General features: G+C 54.2%; 3 protein-coding genes across 3 annotated transcripts; all 3 read left to right on the top strand.

Moving 5' to 3' along the window:
* Positions 1-1,896: 1,896 nt before the first annotated feature.
* Positions 1,897-5,997, top strand: SPBR_00054 (SH3 domain protein (Cyk3); the record flags this gene model as incomplete). Its single annotated transcript, XM_040758374.1, has 2 exons — positions 1,897-1,974; positions 2,044-5,997. The coding sequence occupies 2 exons, from the start codon at positions 1,897-1,899 to the stop codon at positions 5,995-5,997; spliced, it is 4,032 nt and encodes a 1,343-aa protein (XP_040618900.1).
* Positions 5,998-10,097: 4,100 nt separating this feature from the next.
* Positions 10,098-11,867, top strand: SPBR_00433 (uncharacterized protein; the record flags this gene model as incomplete). The annotated part of the gene is made up of 2 exons (XM_040758752.1): positions 10,098-10,116; positions 10,210-11,867. 2 exons carry the CDS (start codon positions 10,098-10,100, stop codon positions 11,865-11,867), a joined length of 1,677 nt encoding a protein of 558 aa, XP_040618899.1.
* A 1,386-nt stretch (positions 11,868-13,253) lies between these two features.
* SPBR_01028 (uncharacterized protein) lies at positions 13,254-13,876 on the top strand (the record flags this gene model as incomplete). The annotated part of the gene is made up of 2 exons (XM_040759347.1): positions 13,254-13,732; positions 13,813-13,876. The coding sequence occupies 2 exons, from the start codon at positions 13,254-13,256 to the stop codon at positions 13,874-13,876; spliced, it is 543 nt and encodes a 180-aa protein (XP_040618898.1).
* Between the last annotated feature and the right edge of the window lie 9,456 nt (positions 13,877-23,332).

Raw genomic sequence — 23,332 nt, 5'->3', positions numbered from 1 at the left:
TTGTAACAGCCTCGCATTCCCAAGCGCAAGAGCGTCGGTCATGTTCGGCCGTGTCGCATCATTGGATGTGCAATGGGCAATTCATTTAGTGCGATGTTGTGAGCGCATTTGGCAGAACTGAATTGGTGGTGCTGGATTCAGTGTCGCTCACAGCTGTACGTGGGTAGCGCCATGATAACGCCATCTTGCGCCAGTGAATTGTCTGACTCCGTGAGGTGCCTGGCGATAGCGACATCTGCCTCGACGAAGCCATTCCTAACGACCAGAGGCGCCGATTCATGGCTTCCGGGAGGGAAAGCCGATTGTTTCCCTGAGATATCTGTCTCGTAAACAGATGTATTTTGCATCTCCGATTCATGAATCCTTCGGCTCCATTCATCACCTCTCGCCTTGGCCAGCTCACTGGGAAGATGCATGCCAAGGAACACCGTTGACAATCTGATTCATCGCTTGATAAGGCGCGATTCAGGCTGTATCATTCCTCGAAATGGGAGCATGATGATGTACGTCGCGATGATGCACTCAATGATGCATAATGACACTGGTCAGAAGGGCAGGTTCCGACGGCTCGCCGGGTCGCTTGACAGCCCGGGCTGTCCGGTTCATAATCTGGCCATAAGATTATCAGCTTTTCGGCCAGACGAGTGGTGCGCAGATGGGCTGGTGAAGACTATATCGACGACAAGTTCTTGTTGTTTTGAGGGACAGGATGGCGTGCTGGATTGTATTAGTAGCGGCGGCATTGGGTTAGCAGAGCAGCGTCCGTCAAAGCAAACAAAAAGTTGAGCTCTTCAAGCACAACTCTGGCGATTATGGGCGAGTGTAACAAGAGGTGGAAAAGACGAAAGACAATTAGCCCTTTTCTCAATATCGTAAGATGTCTCGATGTATGGCCCACGGCAATAAAGTAACGAGAGACGCGTCGCAGCCTCGTGCGTGGTAGAACGGAGGCGCATGCAATCTCCGGAACGCCTGTGCTGGCGCTGACTCGGCTCGTGTCTTGTGTCTCGTGTATATGGCAGTCGTCTCGTGGCGCATCGCATTGAGAGTTTTACTATTGAGACGAAAAAATTGGTCGTTGCGAAGAATGCAGCGTGACTGTGGCCAGAAATAGAAAGAAGGCATCGATGCACCGTGCCACTATCGTCTCCAAGTAAACTGGATCGCTTACCTACAGATTGAAGCCCGGGGTCGCTGTTTCCGCATTAGTGCGCCCAAGCACGCGGGCCGCCCTATGGCCTGGCCAAGGTGGGGTCGCGCGACAATCCCAGCGCCCAGGGGCAGCTGCCGCGTTGCTGGGCAACACGATCAAAATACCCACCTGTGCTTTCCTCGCCAACGCAGTCTTTCCCTGCTGTAAGCGTTTCGAGCAACGCACCTGCCGACCAGGCCACACACTAACGCCAGCCCACCAAACAGGGAAAGCGCACACAACGACGGCACAACGTCCCTTCCTTCATGCCAGGCAGTCTCTCATCGCTCCTGCCTCTCCGAACCGTCGCTCGTGCTATATCGTGGCCCTGCTATGATCTTTTCCGTGTCTTGTTATTTTTGCATTTCTCGACTCTGGATTACTTCCACGCTGCAATTGTCTTCTTTCGCCAAATCCTCCGTCACGAATCGGTTAACGCAAGCTTTCTCGCCGTTTCAAAATCTGGTTTTCCGGTGGACAACAGTGGACTCTCTGTCCGTACCTCGCTCTCTCCTCCAACTCTCCCACGTCTTGTTTACGACTGGACTGAACATCACGAAACGATCCTTTCGTCTCGAAAAGCGACACATCCTCGACCTCGAACTGCTTTCTCTGCCTCCATCACCCACACATCTACGTCTGCGATCTACCCCGAAACTGTCGACGACACCAGACCCTTCGCTTTTTCGTCTGCCACCGCCATCATGACGGTGCCAGCACCCCCGCCGCTTCCCACGCGGTTTCCGTGCTGGTGCAGAGCAGTCTACTCTTGGGGAGGCGAGGTATGCTCGCTCACCAAGCTCCCATTGCATTGTTGTTCCTGTTTGCTGTTCGTCTTGCTAACTTGCCAGTCAAAACGCGACCTCGGATTCATGGAGGGCGACCTGATCGAGTGCCTCAACGCCGGTGATGGCAGCTGGTGGACCGGCCGGCTGTTCCGTGACCGCCGCATGGTCGGTGCTTTTCCTTCCAACTTTGTCGAGCTGCTGCCCCCCGATTTTCGTCCCGTCACGCGCTCCACGAGCCCGCTGCCGCCCGCCGGCAACACCCCGAGCCCTAAAAACACCCCTCAAAAGGCAAAGACGTTCCGGAAACCCTTTGAAGCATACGCCAAGGCACCACACTATACAACAGCCAAACAGCCCGAGATCTACAAGCCCGGATCCTCACGTTCTAGGGAAACGTCGGCGACCTCGACTGGAAGTACGGGCAGCAACAGCGGCAATGGCGTGCGCAAAGGCACCGGTCATGTAAACGGTTCCCGACAAGGCAGTGCCGACGGCAGCGTGCGCAACAGTAGCATTGCACGCGTGCCGAGCCCATCACCCTACCATCAGGCCCTGGGATACGGCGGCGGCTCTAGGTCACCATCGCCCAACACGCGCATGAATAGTTACCATAATCCCGAGCTTCATCACCAGCCGCTTTTCCACCAGCAACAGCAGCAACCACCACTTCCTTCACCATCACCTGCACAACACTATCACCATCAACATATGCCCTCGCGGCAGCCGTCACCAGCGCCACCTATGCCGCTGCAGCAGTTTCGCCAACCGACACCGCCGGATGAGAAGGTCTATCAGCCATACCGGCCCTCGAGTTCGACTGAGCAGTTGGACTCGCCTCCACCACCGCCACCTCCCCATCGCCATGCTATCAGCAGACAAGACTCGACCGGCTCATATGAAAACCGTGGAACAGGAATGATGGGCAGCATGCACGGGCTTGAACGTCATGGCTCCAATATGTCTTACAACAGCCACCACTCTGTTGCAGGATACCACACACCACGCGTGCCGTCACCTGTCCCCTCTCCAGGTCCCGTTGAGTCGGGACTGACACCGTCACCGCTACGGGAAGCCATGGACGGCGTGATTGAGCAGCTCGATGCTCTTGGGATGTCACGGGACAATGCAGGAACACCCGAGCCAGTGCCCGTAGCATTTGATGCATGGTCACCGGAGTCGTTTGATACTGTCAACCAGCGCTCCAGACGAGCTCAGCGCAAAGACCAGATGCGGCCACAAACGTCCATGGGCATACCGCAACCTGTCGACGAAGGCTACGAGACTTACAGCGGCAGTGGCAGTGGAAACTCGTCCCAGGACAACGGCTATGGCTCTAGCCAGCACGAAGACAAGCAGCAGCTGCCACAGCTCAGTAATTATGTCGAGCGAATGGAATCACGGCTTCGAAGCATGCACCAGCAACACCAACAGCCCGAGTTCGACGAGTCGTTTGCCGACAATGGAGCGCCCATGCCGCCTCCCAAGGCTCCCGGTCTCTTTGAGCGACCCAAGTCGTCTATGGGTGGTGGAGGCAATCGTGGTTTTGGTGGGGAAGATGATGTGGACTCGTTCAAGCAGCAGCAGTTGCGCCATCGGCGATCGGCTTATGATGTTGGCCGCCAGGTTCTCAACCGCACGTTCACGACGAAGACGAACTCCACCAATGCATCTGCTGGCAACCGCAGCACGACCACCAACAGCAGCACCAACACCCAGAGCACAAACCGCAGTCTCATGAGCGGTGCATCGGCCAGTGCCTTTAGTGCTACGAGCGCAGGCAGTCTCGCCCGCAAAAACCAGAGCCGTGCCCAGAGCGCGTTGGGAATGAGAGAGTGGGACGGAGACCGACCTGACTCCCCGTTTACCGGCGTCACCTACCACAGCAGCCATGCTTCCGACTACCAGCAGAACAGTGCAGCAAACCGGCTCCGGTCTAAGTCTCAGATCGGTTTCCACAGCGGTGTCGATGATCTCGGCGGTCTCTCGGGCATTGGCGGACTTACACAGCCCAAGTCGACAGTTAAGAAAAGCAACATCTTCAAAAAGATGATCGAGTCCGCAAAGACCGGCGTGGCTAGCAGCCGTGGCTCCATCGCCATGACTGGCTTTGGAAACACGGGCATCAGTGGTGTCGGAAGCCACAATTATTCTCAGTCATCGCCGATGAACAGCCTCGCATCGCCCTTTTCTGTAGGCTACGGCCGCGATGCCGCTAGGGAGATGGGCCTGGGAGCCGCTGGCGGCGGAAACGGCGTGGATTGGGTGCAGGTCCGGCGAGATGTGAACCGTTCCAACTCGCTGAGCCGGATTGAGCGAAACGAGCGGCGTGACCGATGCCAGATGCTCGACTACCCCACGCTCGATCCCGTTGATGAGCTCTATAACACGATCGAAGGTGACGAAGGGGCCGACGGTATGCCCGTGGCGGAGCCCACCAACTACGGCGCTCTGAACCTGAGCCAAGTCGACAAGAACTCGCGCTTCATCAGCAGCCTCCCGCCCATGACGACAGCCATTACGCTGGCCACAACGTATGTGTGTCGTCCGTACCGGAGTGATGTGCAGCGTCTGCGCGCCATCTTCACGTGGGTGTCCGAGAAGATTGTATGGGAGGACGACTACGAGATGGGCGATGTTGGTGACGGGGGCATGGACACGCGGAAGGTCATCCAGTCCAAGCGAGGCTGTGCTGAGGAGTACGCCGTGCTCGTGGCTGAGATGTGCGCGGCGACCGGCTTACCGTGCGAGGTGGTCCGTGGCTACTTGAAAGCACCAGGCGATATCCCCGAGCTGGGCATCATGCCACGTGCAAACCACTGGTGGAATGCTGTCCTTGTCGACAACGAGTGGCGCATCATGGACACCTGCTTGGCCAGCCCGTCGTTCCCCCGCCGCTCTCAATACTTGAGTGGCGGCGGCAGCAGTACCACGGCCGATCCATGGTGGTTCCTCGTGCAGCCCAGCGAGGCTTGCTACACGCACATTCCGGAGCATCACACGCAACAGCACCTGTGCCCGCCTGTCGCGCACGAGATCCTTCAGAATCTGCCGTGCGCTGGCCCACCCTACTTCCGCAACGGACTCCAGCTGATGGACTTCAACACATCTCTGCTGCGCATTGAGGACCTCGAGATGGTGCACATTCGGTTCAGCGTACCCGAAGAAGTCGAAGTGGCTGCCGAGATTGAGGTGCGTGCCCTGTCGAGAGACGCGGACGGCGACTACTTTGAGAGCGGCGATGTTCTCAAGAAGCGGGCCCTGGCCCAGGCCGACTGGATTGCTGGTGGCATCAAGCGGTACACGGTGAAGGCCCTGCTTCCTGGCGACGAAGGCACGGGCATTCTCAAGGTGTACGCGGGCCGCCGGGGTCTGATGCATAGTATCAAGGACATCCCGCACCCGCTAGCCTTCTCGCTGCCGGTCATCCATACGGGGGATAACCCGAGCTACGAGTTTGTGACACGTCATCCGACGCCGCACGCGCAACGGCACGACATTTACGTGGTGCAGCCACAGTGCCAACGCCTGGCACTCAACAACACGTTTGTGTTTGCCATTCGGCAGCACCCGAGCTCGGTCGGTGGCGCTACACCCATCATCCCGCAGAACAGAGCCTCGTCGCCCTCGCCCTTTGCGCGCCCGTCATCGGCAATGAGCATGCTCTCGAGCATGACCGGCAGCAACCAGCTGAACAACACGATTCCGGCGGGGAGCGTCAGTGGCAGCAGCAGCAGCAGTGGCAGCGGGAGCACGAAGAAGCCGGCGAAGCTCGCCATCCAGACGCCCGGCGGCAAGATCCTGCGTCTGATGCGCAAGGAGGATCGCAGCAAGAGCAATGGCATCGGCGTTGGAGGCCGTTCGGCGGCCATGGGCAGTGGGCTTGGCGAGGACGACCCGGCCGACGGCGGCACTTGGGAGACGATCATCAAGTGCAGTGAGCGTGGCGTGTGGCGCGGCCTGGTGCTGGCCGACCGCACAGCTCGGTGGTGCGTGTTTGCGGAGTGGGTGTGTCATTGAAGACGCTGTGCGAAGTCGCACACGCACTTCAACAGATTATTGATTTCAGGGACCGCGGAGTTTGTCTTTGGGGCCGTTTTGTACTTTGGCTCCCGTTTTGAGTCGTTTGCCATTTACAGGTGAATTCTTTTTTTAAAAATTACGGGAAGAGGATCTGGCTGCATCTTGGGGCGTTTTTGATTTATTATTGGCAACCTAGGGAGGCAGATGAAGCTGTATGATAATAAGGAGAATTAATTGTCTTGATCGAAAGTGGAATTGCCTTGCAACACGAGACTGTGTTGAAATCAGAAGTCGTGGAAGCTATATGAAGAAGTACGACAGGCGTCGTAGTATCAATTTTGTGTGGTCATTTGGTGACAGCAGACTGATCCAGTCCACGCTTCCGCTGCGCACAGACCTGACACCAGAGCATTTCTGTGGCTTGCGGCAGAACCCGCACACAGTAAGACGCATTTACTCCACGGCGTTGTCGTCGGTTGACACTTGCTTCCCTGCTACGTTGCAGCTGGGACGTTTCGGTGCTGACAGCAGTCAATCCATCCATCTGAACTGTCGCGTCCTCATTGTCCAGCTCAGCCCGGCACGGATGTGTCTTGGACCATCAAAAAGAGAGAGACAGTCCATTCTGCAACTGACAATAGAGACTGTGTGGGTCAGGTTTAATTGCAGCTGCCGCGAAATAGAAAGACATGCAGGCGACAGCCCCCGGGCCTTTGGCCGCTTGTCGAGTTCTGGACTCCGTCCGCCGCCGATGAATACTGGTTTGGGCAAAACCGGTACGCGTTGAGGATGTCGCTAGTGGTGTCATTTGGTGAAGAATGGAGACATGTTCAGCGCGTGAGACCCGTCACTGATGTAAGATAATACTACTTTTCTCACCCTCAGTCTCTACCTACGAAGCACTGTTTTCCTGCTTCTTGGACCACCGATTTTCGTCCTGTACGTACATCGTATGGCTCTTCGTCCGGCCTGCCCTGCTACCTGGTGTAGTGTTCCGCTGTCACGTTGTCTTGCACACCGTGCGTAGCGCTCATTCCAGACGAGAAGGACGGAAAGACTGTGAGGAAAATTAGTGGATCGCCCCCTGGACGGGGGAGCTCAGGGAGGAAGGAAACCAGAAGGCCGTCAAGGCCGTCAAGGCCGTCAAGGCCGTCAAGGCCGTCAAAGACAGAAGACGTGTCAAACCGGGTCAAGCTTTTGCTTTTGAGACCTGTTCGTTTGAACAAACCAATCGAGGGCTACGAATATGCGATCTAGCCCACAGGCCCACCGCCAACAAAAAGTACCGTGGTCTCCATTCCGCCGCACAACATAGAGAGTGCTGCCATTCGTTGGGAGCTTTTGCCACGGAATTAAGGACGCGGCGGAGGAGGGGACAAAGAACTAAAAGAGAGAAAAGGAGATTCGCACCACATCCACTGCAGAAAAGTGTCGATAGTGTCCAGGGGTAGTTGACGACGGTGTGCTTATTAGTGCGGCGCGGTGAGGTGTTGTGGGGACGGATCACAGGTCGAGACCGAGCGAGCAGAGATGCGTGCGGAGGATGCCGGTTCGCGGAAACGATTGGGTTGGTAAATTGGCGAGCAATTGAGGCAATTCGTATGCCATATTCAGGAGAGGTTGATCGTTGACGATGGGATTTGGAGAATGATAAGTGGAAAAGGGAAAAGAGCTCGAAATGGCAGGAGCCTGTGGGGGACGGTCGGGGTGTTCGCCGTTGTGCCTCTCTTTCCTTTCCTGGATGGATGCCTTGCCTTGCGTTCTTTCCTTTTCTGGCTCTTCTGGTCAAGTTTCTTATCTGTTCCTTGCGCCTTTAATCAATTTGTCCCCAAGCCACAATTCAGGCACGGAAAGTGCTTTGCGTGCAAACGCAGGGAAAGAACGAGGCGCGATCTCGATACCACATTATGACACTATGACATGCGACATATTCGGGCGTATAAAAGGACGCTCACCGTCTCGAGCACCCGACGAACAATTACGTATGTTATTCGCCTCGCACGGACTGCTCGACCAAAAGTGATGACGTTTGTCCCGTGTCCAACGTTCTCCTTGGTGCCCTGTTCTTTTGCCGTGATGCAATGCTCATGTTAATTACACGGGGATGTTCCAGGAGCCTGTTATAACATATATTGGGAAAGAGAAATCCTTCCGTGCAACATGGGCCGCAGCTTCCCAGACAACCATACCGTGCCCAGACGGAAGGAGGGACGGTGCTCTGCTTATGACACTATGCGAGTATGTCGTATTTCGTACATCACCAAATAACAAGAAACTACATCGTAACTGCGTGCTATGTAGTGAGGCATACGCCGTATATGTCGTATGCCACCAAATCAAGGCCCGTCCAACCCAAGCGCGCTGCAATCTTGTCTGTTCCAGATCCTGCCAGTTGAGCCAGCCCTGCCTATCTCCATTATTCCATATCTCTCCATCTCCATATTTCCATATCGGCGTATCTCCATATCCCTCGTCAACGCTCAGAGCCCTACGCCGCACATTTTCGGTCCCGTCTGTCCCTTGCATGAATCGTCCTCGTCCGCTAGCTCGCTTCGTGGACGTCTTGTTTATCAAGGCCGCCTTCAGCCAAGACGCGCACAAGCGCTTTGTTGACTTTGCGCGGCCTGCTTATTCGCGGTTGTTTGCCGCCCATCCGCCGATGGGCGGCCGCTTGCAGCTACTGAGCAACCGCTGGAAACTAGGCCCAGGAACGTGACTGAGGCACGTTGTTCTGCACAGTATCTGACGCCAGTGACCACAAAACTGCGGCTGTGCAAATAGACAGTAGCGTGAGTAGTTGCACAATAAGCTTCTATGCACACATTCCGACCTCTGCCAAGAGTTCCTCATCCACTAAAATCGCCGCTACTCCGCCAAAAACAGGAACAAAGCTGAACAAGCGGCCCAGAACCTGCCAACCAAAGAACCAGGAGGAAGCTGCGGCCCTCCACCACGCTCCACGCCCTCCACGCCCCCCCGTCACCACCAGTCGCGCTTTCCTTGTCGCCCCACGAAAGGGGGCTTTTATTAGAATTACGGCCCCTCTCCTGCCATATCAGGCCCTGTGGCCGTGGTCCTGCTGTACCTGGTGTTTGTACCTGGTGTTTGTACCTGGTTTCTCTTTCCCTAATCGAATTTTTAATTCGCGACTCCTATTTTCCACCCCTTCCCCCCTTTGTCCACTTTCGGTCCTTGTTCTTTCTTGTTCTGGCATCTCTCGTTACTTCTTTCTTTTGCGGTGCGACATACCTTTCTAGGTCTTTCTTGTCCACGTTCATTTTTTCGCTTCTACGATTGTCTTTCAATTTTCTTTTCTTTTTTTTGTTTTTGCTTTTCAGTTTCTTTTCACCTTGGCGTTGGTACAACCCCCCGACGACCGTCTTCCGTTCGCCCACATTACCTGTGCGCGCGTCTCTCGTCACTCGCTCGCCCGGCACAGTCCTTTCACCGCGACGCATCTTCAACGGCCAGAATCCTCTTCGAAGGTGCTTCGCTTCGCAGACTGCGACTCGTGACGACACGCTCGTTCTCCAGGAGCATTTCCTATTGGCATCCCTCTTGTTTTCAATCTATCCATCAGTTCTCTAGGAGTTAGACGGCTTGCCTTCCCGTCCCCGAACCACCCGCAGCAAAGGGAGCAACGAACGAGCGGCAAACGACATCATCCGCCTCCCCCCCTGTGCCGCCCGTCTTTCACCCCGTCTCGTATCAGCCTCCTCCTGCTCTCGTTATCTCACGGCTGGACGATTGTCGCTTTGTCATTGTATTCTTATCGAAACGAGCTGTACAGCCGCTGCCGTTCTCCGACGAGAATCTGTAGACGATTGACCGCGTTTGCATTCGAGCTCAGTCTTGCCCCAGGCACGGCCTCCTCCTTCTCTCCATTTTCCCATCTGTCCGTTGGCTGTCACAGCCAGCAGCACTCCCTTGCCCGCCATGTTTACGTGAGTACAGCCTCCGCCAGTTGCTGGTAGTTGGAGCCCCGTTTGGCGCCAGAATGAGATACCCACCGAGGGAAAAGTTGGACGGAGTACAGATACTGACAGACGGCCTCTGCCCTCTACTCCAGATCCGCATTCAAGTCTTTCTGGCATACCATGACCAGCAATGACAGACGTATGTCGTTTCCTACATACTTTGCTCAATTTCTATGTCCATCTCCGAAATAGGGGTGTTTGACTAACTTGGACCTGCTTTTTCTGCTATTAGACTCTACCTTTAACTCGCCCTACCGCACCGGCCAGCATGTGCCTCTCAACCCAGAAAACGGCCAGATGAGCGGCCTGGCGACGGTGGCCACGGCCTCTGAATCGCGCCACGACGTTTCGTCGCCATACTCTGACTACTCCCAAAACCCCCTGGACCGCGTCATGAGCCCAACATCTCGCCCGGGCGCCGCGAGTCCCCGCATTCCCCAGAATAACGGCGCTCCCTACTCACCTGGTGCCCGGTCCGAAAGCGCCCGGCGCCAGAGCCAAATGGGTGAAGGCTTTGAGATGCAGAGTCCCACGGGCGAGATTCCCATGCAGTCGTTCCAGGACGGCCTGCCACCAGCCCCTCCAGTTGCCAGCTCGTGGCGCCGGATAGACAAGTGGGCCGAGGAGAACTACCCGGAGCTATTTGACCAGCTCTGCGAAGGCTGCACGAACAATGACCTGAACGAGTTGGAGCACGTTCTCGACTGCTCGCTTCCCAACGACGTCCGCGAGTCTCTTCAGCAGCACGACGGTCAGGAGCGCGGCGGCAACCCAACCGGTATCATCTTCGGATGCATGCTGCTCGACTGCGAAGAGATCGTCCAGGAGCGGGACCAATGGCGCAAGGTCAACACGGAATACCTTTCGGCCGCCGCCGCTGCTGCTGCTGCCGCCGCTGCTGCCCGGCCGTCCCCGTTAAAATCGTTGGACCAATTTGAAGATGGTACCCCCAGCGCCAGCGGTAGTGCCCGGAGCAGCGTTGATCACGGCGAGGCATCTTCATCAAGGTCGGCCCCCTCGGTTGCCAGCAACGGCACGAGTTCGACTTGGAGACAGGATCTCCTGTCCCGCCAGCAGAGCGTGCCGCCCGGCGCCATCCAGAAGGCCTACGCGCACCCGGCCTGGATCCCCTTGGCTCGCGACTGGGGCGGAAACAACCTGGCCATCGACCTTGCGCCTGGTCCTCGCGGCATCTGGGGCCAGGTCATTATGTTTGGCCGGGACTACGACACCAAGTATGTCGTCGCACGGTCGTGGGCCCATTTCATAGCCCTCGTTGCCGACGACCTGAGCAGCGGCAAGTGGTTTATCGACGAGGACACCAGCGAGCTGAAGCTGCGCGAGTTCAAGAGCGCGCGCGTGGAGCCCCCCTACATGGACATCCTGCGCTGGCGGATGGACCAGAAGCACAACCGCCGCGCCAACAAGCGGAGAACCGTCGTCCCGGGCGCCAACGGCTCGCCGACCGGTTCACCGTACGCCAGCCCCACAGACGCTCGCCCCTCCGACCGCGGCCGGCCGCTCCAGCGCCTCAACGTCAACTCTCCGCTGGCTAGTCCCAGCCGCCCTGGATACGCCAACAGCAAACTGAGCCCATTAGCGCGCGTTACAGAAGAGACGTCTCTGCCCGAGCTCAACATGGTCCTGCCTACCGGCGAGGAGTCAGAGACACTGGTCGAGGCCACTACACCACGAGCGACTCCTGCGCCAACTGCAGCAAAGCCGGACCTATCTGTGGCAACAAATGTTGCCGACGCAACTGCCACGGACTCCGTCGCGGAGGCCGAAAACGACGAGAACGCACCGGCGGCGAAGCCCAACAAGGGCAAGGGCAAGCAGGCTACGGTGGAGTCGGAGGCCGAGGATGCGATGAAGACGATTGAGATTTAGAGGTCTTGATTGACACCATCACATGCTCCGAGCATCGCGTCCGTGAGCTCGTGGCCTTGATCTCTATTTCTCTCTCTCTCTCTCTTTCTGAATCTCCCTCACTCTATACCCATCCATACACGGAGCAGAGCGACCGTACAGACGCGATACCACCAGCTTGACTTTGGATAGGAGTTTATTACGGCGTCAGGCTTGTATTTAATGCAAAAAGAAAAAGAAGGGTATTGGCGGCATTGTCTTTACACATCTTGTCATGTTTTTCATCTTTTGCATCGTCCTCATATCCTCTCATATTCTCTCAACTTTTTGCCTCTCTCTCTCTTCACGCGCCCTCTGTTCTTACGACTGCGGCTTTTTCAATCTTTCCGAATCTCATATCGACCGCCAACCACAGAAACACGACACGGCGTGGCCAGATGGGCGGCTCTTTCATGTATGCCATTGAATGAAACGCACGGCAACGACTTCGTTCCGAGCAATGACTATTTCGCACTTGTTTCGGCCTTTTTGTTTTCTCGTCTTTAGCACATCATGCCCTCATGCACGCATTGAAACAGTGAGATAACGAGCAAGCGGAGAAAGACGGCAAGGGAAGAAGGAAGCATGAAGAGGAAGCTGGGAGTGGATTTTAATTCGGCGATGCACGTTATGTTTTGCTCTTTTTTTCCCTTCTTTTTCATGGTAATCAACTGTCTATTTATTCACAGATGTCCAAACTTTGATAATGGTATTTCACTTTATTTTCAACTCCTCATGAATCTTTCTACCGTGCCTTGTGAGATAATGATGTCTAAGAAAATGCATTGCACGTGGCAATCTTGTCTCTACTCACTGCTTCAGCTCAGTAGTATATCCCAGTGAATTCAATCTGCGGTATACACAGAGGTCGTGGTGAGATAACATTAAGGTGCGTTGGTAACATGGTCACGTGGCATCCCCACCAGCCACTCATGCTGTGGCTGAGAGCAGCGCCAAAACAGTGGGCCCAGGCAGGCGCAAAACAAGGCCCTCGTGCGTGCAGCAGGCGCTTTTGGCTCCGTCATGCCTGTCAGCCTCCCCCCGATTTCCTAGGAAAGCATCACCATTGCCGCAACCACAACGATCATCGCAACCGCTCGACGACACAACCCCGCCGGTCTACAATAGCTTTGTTACGGCGAAGCATTAAAACCCCCCAGCTAGTGTACGGTCCACCGAGCTTCATTCCCTCACTAGAGTTTTCGAGACGCCCTGAGCGATAACCAAGTCGTCGTCCTCCTCAAGGATATTTTGTCGTCCTTTTGTCGGCCGTCTGCCTCATCGAACCCATCGGCGTCCCACGGTCGCAATCGGACCGTCTGCCGCTCCGCTCCATCATATACCCACTCTCTCCCTCGCTCCCACACAATGTCCTACGACGAGGATCGGCTCTGGAAGTTCCAGTGGCCGCAGTGGGCCAGCAGCGTCTGGGCCCGCAACGCCGGCGTCTATGCCTCGGGCGCGCTCTACTCGCTCGCCTTTTACGTCATGCTCGATGCGGCGGTGTGGTCCAAGAGCCCCAAGAACGGCTCGGACGTGCACGTCTCGTTTGTCGACTGGCTGCCGCTCATGTGCAGCAGCCTGGGCATGCTGATTATCAACTCGGTGGAAAAGGCGCGGCTGGCGTCGGACAACATTGGGTACTCGGGCATCGGCATGGGCGGCGGCGGCGGCGGCGTGGCGTGGCAGGCGCGCGTGGTGCTGTTCCTGGGGTTTGCCAGCCTGGCGGGCGGCATGGCGGGCGGCGTGTGCATCTTTGTGCTCAAGTACATTGTGCCCAAGGTGGCGATGCCGATGCTGGGCATGGGCATTGAGAACGTTGTGGCCAACGGCCTGGTTGGTCTGAGGTACGTGTTTTTGTTGTTTTGTTGTTGTCTTTCTTTGCCCCGTTTTCTTCTTGTCGTCCTGTGCTAACGTTAACCTGCAGCTCCGTCATTCTTTGGGTCAGCCAGAACATGGAGGACGAGTACGCCTACAACCTGGCTCTGTAATGGAGCAACGGTCCACTTGTCGACTGCGATCGTCCGCCTCTTCAGTCCTTCGTCTCGAGGCGATGTCGTCGAACCCAGTCCGTGCAGGACGGGACCACGAAATTGGGATATGCAACCGACACGTTGTTGCCTGAACAGCCATTGAGCAACGAAGAGAGGAGCGGCCTTTGTAGACCCATCTGCTCGCACGTTCTTTTATATTTCCTTGATCTATCACATCCGTGGAGTTTTGTTTGACTCCTTACGCTAGCTTCCGCTTCCGCTTCTGCTTCTGCTTCTGCTTCTTTTTCTTTTGTTTCGTCCTCTGTCATTGCGCTCGTTTTGTCTTGCTATTCCTCGTCTGTACCATTGCAAAGCCAGTTCCTTGCGTCGTGTTGATAAAGTCTGAAACCTGTGAACGTGTACTCTACTTTGTCCTTTTTGTCCGTTTTGTCCACTCTATTGCATTTTGTGTTATTGGGCAAGGCTGGAGTTATCTACCCATCCAAAATGGTCTTCTTTTGGAAGGCGACACAGGTTGTTAAACGGTTCTCAGTGTGACTATGTCGACTCAGGATCTTGTCTCCGCGACTCGACCTCAGCCTGGAGCCGAGTTCAGCATGTACTTTGTGAATATTGATGTCCGATATCAAGCCTTGCCAAATCTCGTCTGACACTGGCATTTGTTTCATTTTATTAATTACTACTAGGTTTTCGTGGGGCTAGGAAAAAAGTAATTGCCATATTGATAATTTCGTTTATTTGTAGCAGACGAAAAGAAAGCAAATGTCTTACATGCCGTCTACCTTTTTTTTTTTTTTTTTTTTTTTTTTTTTTTTGTTATACGTAAAATACTAAATAATATTTAAAAGGTGATTTTAGTTTTTTTGGGTGCATGTACGCAGAATGCTCTTGTTTACAAATATATATCATTTATTTGTTATTATTTTGTCGCGGCAAGTAACACATCACTACGAGTTTCCCCTTCAATGTATCAGACTGGATGTCCAATGCATTGGCCGGCACGAGACAAGACGGTTGGTGATCGATGCCAAAGCAAGCCAACAGCACAATTTGGAAAATAAATTGGTGCCTTCAGTGGGATCGGAGCACAAGCTGGCCCCGCGCGTTTGCACTTCTGCACCAAGACCTTCGTATTGGTTTCATATCAGCCACCAACAGACGGCCGTCGAGCTCGACACGACCCTGCCGCCTTGTTTTCTGCTTCCTTTTCTGCTCCCTTCTGCACGTCCCGCCCTTCTATACGAGGCGGTGAAGCGGGTGCTCCATACTCGCTGAGCAGTGTCTCAGACCAGGGGGGAGGTGTACGGAAGGAAAGGTGCATATCTGGGGAGGAGACGGCAGCACAACGATGGCAGAGAGGCAGAGCTCAATATATTGTCCCTCACCGACCTACTATCCAAATGTCTCACTTGCAACCTTGATGTCCCTTTGAGCACGAAGACTGCCAGAGGGAGCCGAGGGAGGGAGGTGTGGTCGTATTGACAGGAGTCAAGTGTCAACAACGGGTTGCCTGGTCGACTTCCTTCTTCCTCCATGGTCTCTGAAGCTTGTGCGACGTTTGCAAACCGAAAACGGCCAGACCTCACCGCCTCTTTCCGAGAAACGGTGCGCAGACCTCATAAAATTAATCAAATAACAGCAGAAACGGGACGCCCGAGTTGGTGCCCGAGCTGGTGACAGGTCACTTTTGAAGCTTCATGCTTGGTTGCCCTCTCCGTAGGCTCACCGGTACTATATGCCGCCATTGTCGTTTCTGAGACGAATCGTATCTGTCGTCATTCTCGTGTTTTATGTCCTTTCTCGTCCTTTGTTTCCTTCTCGTCCGTCTTCCGCTCAATGTCGGGCCCACGTCGGCCGTTCTTTTTCAAACAATTATTTTTAAGAAAAAAGAGTCGTTCTCTGAATGGCCGACCGAGTGAGAGTCTTTTCGGGTGTTGAGCTATCGCTGGTAGTCACTCTCATCATCCTGTCGTCGTAACACCAGGACGGGCATCGGCAGCCAGACCGCCGTATGATCTCATCACCTGCTCATGTTGCTTGTGCTGCACATACAGCACACACTGTTCCTATGCGTTAACAAAGAGACACTTCGCCTCTACCTGCCTCCTCTCTGTCGTTTGGCACTTGCTACAGCAGCCAAACTGCATAGGATCTTGCTGATGGTGGACTATGAAATGTCTAGTCACTCCTATCTTCGACTGGAATGTCTTTGTTTCTCCTCCTTCGCCCCGAGATGTGCAGCTCGTCTGTAACAACGATCCTGCAGCCGGGTAGAAAGAGAAGGGAAAACTAGGGGACTGGACAGAACGGATAAACACCGAAGACCGAAGGCTATCTGAAGCAAGATTTGAGGTGCCCTGCATAAAGCAGACGTGGCAGGATGAAAAGATAGGGAGAGAAAAAGGATGGTTTGGTAGTACAAGCAGCTCACAAGACAGGCACGCCAAGGAAAATCCAGGGCAACAGCAACAAAAGCGAACAAAGCAGAAGAAGAGAAAGAAGCGAAGCAAAATGGAAGCAAAAACACACCAGGGCTGTACCACGTCGGGTAACATGTATGTGTGGGGGCAGAGGGAAGGAGAAAATAAGGGGACACGATAAGACGCTGGAGTGGGCGGCACAAAAAGTTCATGATGCCCCTGTCCATTCTTTTCTCCACGTCTTTTGTGTAACTCGACACTCGGTTCGGATGCCGAATTCTCCCAGCTTGCGCCCTATTGTCTTCTATGAGTGCGCTGGCTTCCCTTTCCGGCTCCCAAGACTCACCGGTCTGTTTCACGGCTTCACTTGTTCAATATTTTCATTTTCGTCTCTCGCTTCCAAGGTCTGATCTCGCACGCCTTCTCTCCGATTCTAGGCGCACAACAGTCGACCCTGACCCCGGCACGCTCTTGGATATGTTGTCTCGGACGCCTACCAACAGACGGTGAAGGCGGGAAGCGGATGGAAACGGGAAGCAAATATGGCACGAGTATGAGAAAACGATGCAGAGTGGTTCTCACTTGATGACACAGGACACGATCCTTTTGACCATGAGAGAGCACGACAAGGCGAAGGCGTGACCATGTCGGCCATGCAGGCAACTTGCTCAACCCCCCTGGACACCGATAGTAGGACAGGACCGGTGCCGATATGGGACGTGCTGTGAATGTTTGTGAGATTCAGCTGAGGAATGATGAGCTCAACGAGTCGTGAAAGTACCTCTGACAAAAAGGTACATTGAGAAGAACAAAAAAAGTCAAGACTGTTCAGGCAGTCGTGACAATGCACACGCCCCCGGGAATCACAACGTCAACGGTCCCAAAGCAAAGGAAAGGCCGTCGAGAGCCGAACTGACAGAAAAGGAGCAAGTCTGCAACAGGTTCCAAACGCCGAGATGGACTGAATGGGCAACTCGAGTCGGCAAAGAGATACAATGGCATCACGTAGCCAGACTGGAGTAGAATGAAAGACAAAAGTTCTGATATGACAAATCCTTTGCAGACAAGGGCGTGTGCATTGACGAGTAGGGAGAGCAGGAGAAAGCATCCCTTGCACAAAACGAGAGAGGCCCGAAAAATCGACCGTCCATCCTCTCATCGTACCAAAGTGAGCATGGAGAGGGAAAGCCAGCCACGACAGTCTACGTGACTAAGCTGCTGCCTGCGAAGCATTTGCGTCGACGCACGAGAGTCAATGACGAACAAAGCACACTTGAATGGCAACGTTGGAGCCTGTGTGGTGTCCCGAACCACCCTGCAAAGGCTCTTTCTACCACGCCTCTCCGCCATTCTTTCCCCTTTTCGATTGGTGAGGCTGACCTCTATCGCATATCATATTTTGGTCTCACCTTGCTGCTCTGGTGACGCTGGTACCGAAAAGGTTGATCAGAAAGGAGGAGGGAGGGGGCGTGTAAAGCCTCGTAATGAAGGGTGTACCTGTAAAGCTGGTAAGAGCCCCAAGACAGACAACATGGGGGAGACGTACAGAGAGGCTCGACCTCGTCTTCGTCTGGCACCTGCAACTGAACTTGCTGTTCGTAGCCCTTTGGAATGCGATGCAGCCAAAGATGTGTCTTGAATGGGAAATGCTGTCGGCCCAGCGTGCCTGAGACTCCGCGTCGTAAATGCCAAGAGTCGCCTGCTCAGTATTTTCTTCCTGTTCATAGGCGTGTGCAACCATACGATGGTGCGGCAGGCAACATTAAGCGTGAATTTCCGAGGCAAATTGCGTGGGTGGGCTGTGGTGTCGGACTCATTCGAAGAGTGCACTGTCGTTACCTCGTAAGGTAGGATCAGTCACTTTCTAAAACTGTCAAAGAAAACCTGAAGCAGGGAGGGATCGAGCTGTCCTATCGTGGACAAAATATATGAGCTATCCGGCGCAAGAAGGATTCCCAACTAACTCGTGAGATGACCACAAAAGGTGTATAAGTGCCGTGCGCCGAGTGGAGGCAAGGAAAATATAAAAAAGGCTGCCAGTCGTACGCTATGGTGTTGGTGATGGCGGTGATCGCCTGTCTGATGCAAATATCTAGGCAGGCAATTCGAGTAAGCTTGCCGTCGAAGAGGTCACAGCAGTTGATGGGATTCAGTGCTCCGTAGTTTTGCATTAATCGTATCTCGGGCAAGCCTCTAAAGGCACGACGTAGATAGCACAAAAGTACCCCAGAGGCAAAACCGGAAACAGCGAGGTTGGAAAACGGGAGGGCAGAGGTTGCACCCACGCCCCTGGCTCATCCACGCGTGCATTCAACCGCTCGTTGACGTCTCTTGGCGTAGGAGATGGGCATCTTTTGCTGGTTATCCCTCTCCGACAAATAGCTGCATATTCAAAAGCATTGGTTCCTTGGCCGAGGAAGTCCACGGCAGCATTAGGACTGAGAAAGACGCCATGCACACCGCAGGACAGAAGGGCCGCATGCCAATTCTACCGACGCATGGGAGCTCAAACGAGACGACCGAAAGGAGACGAAGCGCTGTCAAGTTCATGTGTCAATGGGATGGCGCAAGTAGAAGAACTTGTGGTTGTGTGATGAGGGCGCTGGAGAGGACCGCAGGAGACAGGTCCCAAACGCCAGCCGTGACATATCCGGGGCGGGTCTCTTGATGGGGAAAGACATAGGGTGTCTTTTGAAATTCCAGGAGAGTTGCCTGCAACAATATTTCCTTTTGGTCTTGGTCTGTTGGTCCAACGTAATCCCCGGCGTTGCTCCCCAAGGCAATAGTGGCTGCATATGCATCACCATGGCGTTGAGATGGTAGCATGCATTTGGCAAGTAGGCCGGCAGGTAAAAAATGAGGCGCAGGCCGCACGTCGCGGCGTACATATGGAGCACCGAAGCGGGCAACCTGCTCGCTGTTCGACTTATCGTACAAATAGTTCTGATTCAACGTCAGCCAGCCATACCGAAAACTTTGTGATAGGTAGGAAGCAACCATCCGTGTCGTACCACATTTTAAGGACTGGCGATACTCACTGGAGCGTGAGCCGTAGCAATTTCCCAGCCTGCCCAATCACGTTACACATTTCTTCTGCCCGATCAACACCATCACCGCAATCCTCTCCTTCCTACCAAGCCACGATGCCTGCCAGGTTTGCAGGTGAATAGGGCTGGCGAAGGATATCACCCGTTCACCCGTGTTGGAGAGCACTCCAGTAGCTCGGTCCAATCACTCCTATACCACCACTCCCTGGTAGACGTTTGGAAGAGCTGAGTATTGTGGTGTGTTGCGGTTCGCCTGGCAGATTCTGCGCTGTCTGTTGGTAGGTCTGTTGGTAGGCGCGGCATGGCAATTGGGAGGCAGTGTGCAGCAGAGTCGGTTTGCGGCCTGTTGATTCGGCCAAGCTGGCCTCCGTGCGCCGCACAGAAACAGATGTGCAGCACGTCTGCAGTAGCCGGCCCACCTTTCCAAAGAGGAAAGCAGGAAATGGGAACTGGGATATGGGAAATAGACAATAGGAAAATGGTCTGCCTGAGAAAGTCGACCGGCCTCGCGTAGGAATGAGTGTGGATGACCATGCAGAAAGGAGCCAAACAGAGCAGGGTTGACGAGGCAGAAAATGACACATCATATCTGCAGCCCAGGGAGCTCAGTAACCTCTATCAGAGGGCATTTCGCACCCCCGCCCCATCGCCAAGTTGCCAGCGAAGCAATCAGCCTCTCCTCTATTGTGCTCATTCTCCCAGTCTTAAGTAGAGTGTGCTCGTATATTGGACGTGTGGGCAGCCCCCGCCGTATTCCGCATTTGTCAAACAGTGTGGGCGAGGAGGTGGTAATGCATCGTGAGGCACCCCAGCTTCCTGCTCAACCGAGAGCCCCGAGGTGTGTTCAAAAGACAAATTGGGACACAAGACGAAATGCATGGCACTTGTGTCCGGAGGAGTTTTGGTCTCGTTGCCTTGTCTGTTTTGTGTAGAGTGTCAACAGACGACGACAACAACGATGAGTGGACGGCATACGACGTCGAACCAACAGACCAACACAGTATCACCACACACGAAGGATCGTTCAAAAGTGAGAAACTCCGCTCTTTCCGACGCCGAACGAGGGCAATACCGAGCAACTGATTAGACAGACGGCTGCTAACGGTGGTAGGGGCGGCGCGAGGCGGAGCTTGAAAAGGCGGGATCGGCGGCGTCCGTCGGGCCTCTGATGCGACTCTGACATGGCACAAGGCTTAGTCGTATGGCCAGAAAATGACGATACGTGAAGGTGTGTCGATGCATATTGCAAAACGCGATGGCAAGCTGGCGCGAGATAAATTGAAAGAGGGGTATTGTCTGCACGCTGTGCAAGATCAAAGGTACGGGAAATAGAAAAACATATACTATACAATAACGAGAGGCCTGTGAGTGGCCTTGACGACCGAGTGTCAGTGTGAGAGGGGGAGGGCGAGTAAATGCAACAGCACACGGTTTTAGGGAGGCAGCACCTGCAGGAGTCCCGAAATGGAGACCAGAGTGCATCGGACGTGCGTCTTCAGTGCATGCGTCCAAACTCCAGTCCATTCTCCGTATTCCTCGGCGCCAGGATGGGGTCACTTTGGCGAACACAGCAATAAAAACAGAAAGAAACGTGAGGGATATCGCGGAGCTTTCCCCTCTTCGCCTGGGTTGGCTATATTGACGCGCGTGACCGTTTTTCTAGCCAGTGGGCTGCGATTGCAAAATGCAATCGTTCACATTGAGGCTTCTCGGCGGGGAGAGTAGAGGCATGGAGCCGCAGTGTAGCGTGTGGAACGTCTGCATAAGAGCAAGCACCACGGCCAGGGGCAGCAGGCCCAGTTGGACGAGCGGCTTTTTGTGTCGTATTCACAGTCGTACCTCTTGCCCATGCAGCGACGTGTGTTCGGGGCGTCGAGCACCGCTTCCGTTTCGCCTTAAATGTGTAACCCGACGAAGAGTCTCTCAGGTGCGATCCTGAGTAACCTCGGTGTTTCCTGACTTGGTGGTAAGAACGAGCGTGGATGGTGAGCTACGCTGCACATACACCCACACACTTTCCCGTCCTCTCGTCTTTCCCCGTCGCATCGACAACATCGTTTTCCGTTTTTGCAAATTGCATGTCGTCGTTGGCGGTTCAAATGTGTGGTTGTTCCGTGTGGACATCCAAAAGACGCAAGTTGGCGGCGTAATCATGCAACTGCAACTTTGAGCCAAATCAGCAAAGAGGCCGAGTCAAATCCCGATGTGGACATGGCCAATGCAAACAACTTCAGGCCAGGTAACATGGGGGTTTGGTAGTATCGTATCCTTTGGAGTGCCACCACCCGCAAGTAAAAAGCACTGTGTGATCCTTTTCTGGAAATACCAGTAGAAGGTAACATATATCCAGGCATTTAGTGTATGTATGAACCGAGTGCTCTGCGGTCATGGGGGCCGCAACACACCAGTCAGCGCCGGTGATGCTCAGCAATCTGTAATTAACGAAGGAGTTGATGTTGCTCTCCTGAACGTTGTGCGTGAGTTCTCAGAAACAGAGTTAGCTCCGCACCTGTACAGAGTAGGTGGAAGCGAAGTGGTATCTGAGTGGTTCTGTGGGTTGATGGGGCAGGCACTGAGGGATTCTGGAAACATTCGAAGGTAAGAAACACGGGTGAAGGGACACGGGTGAAGGGTGTGAGATACGCGGCTGACGTGCATACTACTCTGTGGTTCATCCACAATGCAGGTATTACTGATTTTCCTGGAGAGTGTCTCTTCTCGTAGCCAGCGGTGCTGATGTGTCCTCTGTCCGCAGTTGCAGATTCTCCTTCCGGAGCACTCGCACTTTATGCCCAGGGGCCCTGGAAGACGACACGGGGCTTGTTCAGCAGGGCCATATACGGCGTAATACTCCGTAGTAATTCCGTCCTTAAGGTGTTGGCCGGCTGTTTATTTCTGGAGCAGTTTGTTAACACATGATACAGGGAGCGACGCCACGAGATATGATGATAAGAGCAGGGCGAACGGAAACGTAGACTTGGAAAGGCGCAGAAGAGAAAATGAAAAAGAAAAAGAAAAGGACAAAAACAAGGGATGCCAGGCCCATCTTGCATAGATAGTCTATTTTAGCAGAGCGCCCTGCAATATCAAACTCACAGATGCGTGGCATGTCCTGCCAAGACACGTCTGGGCCGGTTTGGCGATACTCTGGGATCCGGCTTACAGATGTTGATACTTGACGATGTAAAACGGAGGCTGGTGTTGTGAAGAAAACAAGATACCAAAAAGGGGGAAGGGCCAAAAGTATCGAGCAATAGGTCAGACCGCAAGAGCTCAAGCTCGTTCGTCGCTCTTTCCGAATATTGCTTGCTGTCTGGGATGCTCTTTCCTCGCCACTGTTCCACCCAGGGTGTTTTCTTTCCTTCTCTGGCAGTAAAGCCCCCCAGTCGTCCCTTCCTACCCTGTAAGTTACGAAATAGTGCGTTGCGGGATCTGACCCAGCTTTTGCCCCACCAGTCGCTTACCAGCAGAATGCGCCGTGGGGAAAGAACAAATGATGTGCAGTTGCGTTTCATGTCTGGGGCCGAGGGCAGAAAACGTTGGCAAGGAAGGAGTAGTGGCCTGCTCACAGTTGCATATACGACTGTGAGTATCACGTACGAAATGGTAGCCAAAAAGGGCAAGAGCAAGAACACAGAGGCAACTTTGCAGAACAATGTAAACACGCAGTAACTAGAGATCCATCCTTGCCGCTCGCAACCGGCATTGACAGCCGTTGAATCCAAGATGCAAGGACTGGTGACGTACGACAGTTGCGCTTCCATTTTGTATCTCAACCCAGCTAGGAATTGAGGCGGAAAAGATAAAGGAAAGTTGAGGATACAGACTTAAAGGCACCGGCGCTGTAACTAAATAACGTCAATATGGTCAGTCGTTCGGGACCGTCGACATTTGTTATGCCGACATTGCTTTCGAGGTGGCCTTATGAACGTTGTCGTTCGACAAGGACAAGACAAAGGCAAAAGCGGAGGCGCAGACTGAGCCGC

The sequence above is a fragment of the Sporothrix brasiliensis genome (genome assembly GCF_000820605.1).
Source record: "Sporothrix brasiliensis 5110 chromosome Unknown Cont19, whole genome shotgun sequence".
Lineage (NCBI taxonomy): Eukaryota > Fungi > Ascomycota > Sordariomycetes > Ophiostomatales > Ophiostomataceae > Sporothrix > Sporothrix brasiliensis.
The sequence above is the reverse complement of the archived record's forward strand: the minus strand, read 5'-3'. Positions and strand labels throughout refer to the sequence as shown.